General features: G+C 40.2%; 1 protein-coding gene across 1 annotated transcript in view; it reads right to left on the bottom strand.

The window, feature by feature from the left end:
• CHRNA9 (cholinergic receptor nicotinic alpha 9 subunit) overlaps positions 1 to 7,128 on the bottom strand; it is a 21,165-nt gene that overhangs the window by 5,065 nt on the left and 8,972 nt on the right. The window contains exon 4 of the mRNA XM_007947146.2: positions 2,889 to 3,421. Within this exon, the coding sequence (XP_007945337.1) occupies positions 2,889 to 3,421 (533 nt within the window). The remainder of the gene's footprint in view (positions 1 to 2,888; positions 3,422 to 7,128) is intronic.

The raw sequence follows: 7,128 nt of genomic DNA, 5'->3' as shown, positions 1-7,128 counted from the left end.
TAACAGTCAAGTGCCTTAGGCACTATGCTACCAGAGCTTTTATATATATATATATATACATATATATATATATAAAATTTATTCACATAACAGCAACAAGGACAAAAAAAAATATCTAGGAAATAATGGACAGGTTCTTAGGTTCTTTAGGTAGAAATATAAACTCTTTTAAAGGCTTATAAGAAAAGAAGAATTACATAAGTGGAGACCTATCCCATGTTCTCCGATGCGACAATTGTTGGGAAAGTTGCCCTCTCTGCCCCTCCTTTAAGCTGCCCAAATAAGGTCTTGGGCCTGGCACATCTTCTTACTGGAAGATAGCACAATCTGTATTGATTGTTCTGCTTTGATGATATCTCCCTGGTACAGACTCGATACGTACTTCTTGGTTCTGTTTATTTGTGTGTATCTCATGGCCCCTGGCCATCCTTACCTCTCTATCTCCTTCTGTTAGGGGGAACAGGATCTTTCTTCTGCAGATGGGGATGCATGCAGCCCAACATCCAGTGTCAGCTGTGGGTAGTCACCCACTGGCCATGAGGGACCAATGCCCACTATAGATACTGATATCACTCTGCTTATCTTTCCTATGAGAAAACACTGCTCTACTCAGTGCATGTGTAACTCATGTCTTTCTTGATGAGTTCAACACCTGAAAACAACAGCAAGGATTGACACTAGGCTGCTCCTTGTGGCATGTTCTTTGCCATCTTCCACATGTTGGGACTTTTCTGAAAGTGGTAAGAGAAGTTACTCTTACCACAATTTATTATAATGAAGTTTATCAATCCTTTCCAAATTAATCTGTAATTTCAATGCAATCTCAATTAAAATACTCTAAAAAACTCACAGCCATCAAGTCGGATCTGACTCGTAGTGACCCCTCCTTTGGTTTCCAAGGTGGTATCACTATGGAAGTAGATTGCCCAACCTTTCTTCCAGATTGGCTGGTGGGTTTGAACCACTAGCCTTCTGGTTAGCAGTCAAATGCCTTGGGCACTATGCCACCATATCTTGAATTTTTTTTTGAGGAATTAGAAAAATTACCTTGATACAAAAATTAAGTTGATATTTTTCAAAATTTATTAATGATTTAGGATTTGAGGAAAAATGACTCTTGCAAGAACTCTTGGGATATTGGTGTACAGAGGGCCAGCATCACTGAATACTCATCTAACTCCCAGGCAATTGGGTAGAGGGGAATATGGCTTCAGCTGAGTGCAGGATCAAAGTGACAGGGCAGAGAGTAGGAGAGTAGTAGAAAAGAACAGGATGAGTAAAGTGGATAAAGTCTGGCTAGACCACAGCGACTTCAGGGAATCAGAACCAAAGCATCAGAGTTGGGGTTCCTGGGAACAGAACCTGGTATAGTAGGTGCTCAGTACACATTTGTTGAATGAATGCATCAATAGAAGAATGAATAAAAGTTCCTGTTTATTGGTCTTAACCTTGACATACACTTAACTATGTTTCCCTTAGGAGCTCTGGTAGCGTAGTGCCTAAGGCACTTGACTACTAACCAGAAGGCTGGCGGTTCAAACCCACCAGTCACTTTTCGGAAGGAAGGTTGGGCAATCAACTTCCATAGTGATACCGCCTTGAAACCCAAGGAGCAGTCGCTATGAGTTGGGTCCGACTCGATGACACATAACAACAACAATAACATGTTTCCCTTGGGAAACAGATGAACTAAAACATCATTGTTATGAATAATTATTTTCAAGATATATGTGCAACCTTCTTAAAAAGATAAATTTCACATAATTACACAAACAAAACAACTAATGCTTGTAAAATTCTTATGAGATATCTCTGCTCAAAAATTATGCTTGCCTGCTATTTAATATCACTGCTAAAGAAGAGAGACCTGCCAATTGATCCTGCTTCAACAGGGTTGTGATTGGGTGTCACACTGCCAATCATTCTGCCTCAGGAGCAGTAATAATAATAATACCAATAAAAGAGAGTTAAACATGTATGTGTTGCTTGGAGAGACATAAAAGGAAAAAATCTCCAGAAAAATCAGTGTAGTGATGTCTTAAGATTGGGTAATCCTGAATTCAGTAGAGTGAAAAAGCAGCAGAATACCTTTTTCATTGGTCTTTATCTTGGTGTTCCAAAATTTCCCCTCATTGCTTACCTTAAGAAACTAAAAATTAGGTCTAGCTTCTGATCTGGCAAGCATCCAGTACTACAGGGATATTGGGTCTGAAGGGTAGATAGGAGGCAGGAAGTAGGTATTCAAGGCAGTAGGAGGGATATCAGAACAAAGTAGGTAAAAAGAAGGGAGGGAGGGGAAGTAGCCTCATTCCACACTCCAACAACTGAAGGGACATTTCATTATCACAGATTGTTGGAGATGTGGTCTGCTTTAGAATCACCTCAAGTGCGTCTTAAAAGTGCCTACTGCCAAATTTTCCCCAAAACAGCTAAATCAAATTCTTTGGGTGTGGGAATCTGCATTTTCATAAACGCTTCCACTGCTTTTATGTCCAGTAAAAATGGCAAATTATTCTATTAAAGACAGACTTAAAAATTCAGCTCATTTATATATTTGCCACTGATCCCAAGAAGAAAACTCTTATAATAGGAAAATGCAAGAATCACTATTTACTCAGTACTTATTAAATGCTGGGTTCTTTGACTTCAAAATCAGAGCCCCTTGACCTGTGATTTTTAGAGTTGTACAAAAAGCACATCAGAATCACACAGAGGGCTTGTTAAAACAAGCCATATCTACATTCATGGATGCCAACTGCAGACACCAAGTGAATGATGTGACAGCTAGTATTGAGTCTGAAGTTGGTCCAAATGTTATGAGTTTAAAGGCACACACACAACCCCAATCACTACAGAGTAGATTCAAAGCACAAGACACTTGAACTCACCTATCAGAGGAACATTTTCTGAGGCTGGCATGATCTCTGCCACCATTAGCTGAAATACAGTCATGGCCAAGAGAATTGTCACTCCCAGAGATACCTTTTCCCCAGAGGCAGCTGGGAGGTAAAAACTCAAGGGGGCCAGAAAAGATATAAGGACACATGGAATGAGGAGGTTGACGATATAGAATGAGGATCTCCTCTTCAGAAGAAGAGTGAATGTCACATCCGGGTAAGGTTCAGAGCAGCAGCCATAGGAGATCACATTCTTTACAGCGGGCATGCCGTGGACCTCCCACTCCACATCCTCGATGAAGTCTGAGAGGTCTCCACTGTCCAGGGCGTTGAAGATGTCCACCTGATTGCCATTGTAGGTCCAGGAGCCAAAGGTCAGATTGCACTGCTGCTTATCAAAGGGGAAGTAGGTGACATCCACCACACAGGAGCTCTTGGTGATGGCTGGTGAATCCCAAGTGATCAGCCCATCGTACCGCAGGACCACATTGGTGTTCACCGGCTCTGAGGACTCATCATCTGCCCTAGAGGTCAGAGAGAAAAATGGAAGCTGCTTTCTAAAACTCATCATCTTCCTTACCCCCAACAGCTCACTGCCCCATGCCTGTCACTTGAGTGTCTCTACCAATTTTCCCTACCACTCCAACTTGAACACTTAGAATTAACTTTAATTCACCTTTCTCTATCTCCTGCAATCAGCCGGTGCCCAAGTTTTCTTAGATTCTTTGAAGCATCTCTGCTCTATGTCCTTTCCTCTCCATTCTCAATGTCATTCCCTTGGTCCAGTTATACACAAACACCGAGACAATAAAATAATTTTGTTGAGGCTAAAATGACAGGAAGGCTCTGCTTATGTGATTTTGTTAACTTTGGGAATGAGAATGTTAAAATAGGTTTTTATTGCTGTTGTAAGCATTGAATGTATTCGTTGTAGAACATTTGGACAACACAGAGAAAAAAAAAATCAATCACTTATAGACATACGTTCTTTTTTACTTTATCAACATTGTGCCTGTCATTTTTGGTTATAGAATTTCAGTCTTCCTTTAGAGAATTATTCTCTCTCCATCATTGCAAGGTGGCAGAACCATTGATCAAACGTTCCCCAGCCTCCCCAGGCCTGGGGCTGGTTATGTGATCCAAGCTAGGCCCAACTAATTCTCTCTCCCTGGAGTTCAGATTCAAAGTGACCCAAAGACCAAAAACAGTTGGAACAGAGTCATCTTTTTTTTTTTTTTTTAATTTTTCTATTATCTTATTTATTTATTTAATAATGTTGTTATGTGCCGTCAAGTTGGACCCGACTCATAGCGACCCCTCCTTGGGTCTCCAAGGCAGTATCACTATGAAAGTAGATTGCCCAACCTTCCTTAAGAGGAGTGGCTGGTGGGTTTGAACCACCAGCCTTCTGGTTAGCAGTCAAGTGTCTTAGGCACTATGCTAAATAATAGGATAATATTTTGTTTTAATTTTTGTTTGTTTGTTTATTTGTTTAGATGAAAGCTTACACAGTGAATTACGTTCCCATTTAAGAATTTTTATACAAGTTGTTCTGTGATTTTGGTTATAGTTTTCACATTGTGTCAGCATTCTCATTATTTCCATTCTGTTTTTTCTGTTTCCATTGATTTAGCTTCCCTTCCCCTCCTTGTCTTCTCATCTTTGCTTTTGGGTAAATGTTGACTGTTTGGTCTCATGTAGTTAATGTTTAAGGGACACATTACTCATGGGTGATAGTGTTTATTTTATAGTCCAATTATTGTTTGGCTGAAAGTTGACCTCCAGGAGTGGTTTCAGTTCTAAGTTAAAAGGATACCTTAATGAAATAGTCTCAAAGGTTCCTTCAGTCTCTGCCAGTCAGGTAAGTCTGGTCTGTTTTATGAATTTGAGTTTTTTTCTACTTTTTGCTCTCATTCTAACCACGACCTTCTGTGGTATCCCTGGTCAGAACAGTCAGTAGTGGTGGCTGGGCACCACCTAGTTCTCTGGCCTCAGGTTAGAAGAGCTTGTGGTTTGTGTGGGCTATTACTCCTGTAGACTAGTTTCTCCATTGAGGTTTTCATTCCCTTCATTCTCTTTTACTCCAGTTGAGTTCAGACCAATAGCTGTATCACAGATGCCACTCACACGCTTTTAAGATCCAGGTGCTACTCACCAAACTAGGGTTTAACATATCATTTTATGAACAATGTTATGCCAATTATTTAAGTTATCCCATAAGACTGGCCTTAAGCCCTTCAACCAAGTTAAAAAATTCCACCAATTGTTTGGATATGTTTAGGAAGTCTCTGTAATTGTGTCCCCTGTGTTTTATTTTATCTATGTATATATATGTGGCACACACAAACATGAATTTACATATGGCAACATTGTTGTTATTGTTGTTAGTTGCAATGAAATTAGTTCTGATTCATTGTGACCCTATGACAACAGAATAACACACTGACGGGTCCCATGTCATCCTCACAAATGTTGCTACTTTTGAGCCCATGATTGTGACCACTGGGCCAATCCGTCTCATTGAGGATCTTCCTCTTTTTGCTGACCCTCTACTTTACCAAGTATGATGTCCTTCTCCAGGGACTGCTCCCTCCTGACAACATGTCCTAAGCACATGAGATGAAGTCTTGCCATCTTTGCTTCTAAGGAGCATTCTGATTGTCCTTCTTCCAAGACAGATTTGTTTGTTCTTCTGGCAGTCCATGGTATATTTAATATTCTTTGCCAACACCAGAATTCAAATGCAGCAATTCTTCAGACTTCCTTATTCATTGTCCAGTTTTTGCATGCATATGAGGTGATTGAAAATACCATGGCTTGGGTCAGGTGCACCTTAAATCAAAATAACATCTTTGCTCTTTAACACCTTAAAAAGGTCTTTTGCAGTCAATACACTATGTCATTTGATTTCTTGACTGCTGCTTCCATGGACACTGAATGAGTTACCTTTTAAAATCATCTAAGATTGCCTTTGCAATCCCCTTATTGGACTTCTTCATGTGCATGTTCCTTGGGTTCCTCAAAGTGAACAACTCTCACACCAAACTCATCATTTTTTTTTCTCCAAACTTCTTCCTTCTCCCACCTCCTTTACTTCCAATCTCATCTGAAAGTTTAGCCATTCTGTCAATCATCTAGGCTATGTAAGTTAACCTTAAAGCTAAATTTGAGACAAACCCCTCTGAATGCATTACGGTATTCAATTCCTCAGTAGGTCCAAATTATAGCAATTAAAATTGTCCAGTAAGATCCAGCCATTAAATCTCTCCCATAATAAAGGTAAATTTGAAATTTCTGTAGCCTACTCTTACCCATCAGCCACTCCTCGGAAGGAAGATGGGGCAATCTACTTCTGTAGTGATACTGCCTGGGAAACCCAAGGAGGGATCAAGGAGGGGTCACTATGTGTCAGGTCTACTCGATGGCACTTAACAACAACAACAACAACTCTTACCCAATCTAAAACCATCAGGAATCCTTACAGCCTCTTTATTAGTCACCATACCTCGTTAGGACTTTAAGCCCCAATTCATTTACCCTTTTATTGATTTGCAAACAGACATAAAATCATCTCTGCTTTAACTATTGTGTTGCTGAAGAGCTCACAATCTCCTGGGAAAACCTCAAGTTATTAGGAAAATTTTCTTTGGTTACATGGAGTTTTCCTTCCTTTAACTTCTAATTATATTGTCTTGGTTTTTCTTCTGGAGCAATTTTCTCTACCCTCTTTTCTTTATGACTGTCTAAGACAAGCATGAAGTCTTCCCATGAACTCTTGTCTTCCAAATGAAGCATCAAAAATTCAACTTCTTCTCATAGGTGTATCTTCCAAGCCCATTGCCATCCTGATTACTTCCTAACAAGTCTAACCCCATGATTTCAGACACCAACAATGAGATTAGATGCTACACATCTTCCTGACCTACTATCTTTATCACACCAGACTGAATCACCTGACATGATTCTTCTTTCCCTCCCCACTACTACTTGAGAAGTCCATTCTGTGGTCTACAAGAGTCTATAATGTCTCCTGATAAGTGGTGATATTATATCTGGGATCAAAAGCTTCCTCCAGGCCATGAACTCAGCAAGAAGGACCAGAGTCAGAGAAACAGCCTTTACTGGGGTTTCTCCTTTGATTGATCAAATGTTGTTGTTGTTGTTAAGTGCCGTCGAGTCGTTTCCGACTCATAGCGACCCCATGCACAGCAGAACGAAACACTGCCCGATC

The sequence above is a fragment of the Orycteropus afer genome, unplaced genomic scaffold, assembly GCF_000298275.1.
Source record: "Orycteropus afer afer isolate SDZICR_OR568_19922 unplaced genomic scaffold, OryAfe1.0 scaffold00176, whole genome shotgun sequence".
In the NCBI taxonomy this organism is placed as follows: domain Eukaryota; kingdom Metazoa; phylum Chordata; class Mammalia; order Tubulidentata; family Orycteropodidae; genus Orycteropus; species Orycteropus afer.
This window is presented reverse-complemented; position numbering and strand designations above follow the sequence as displayed.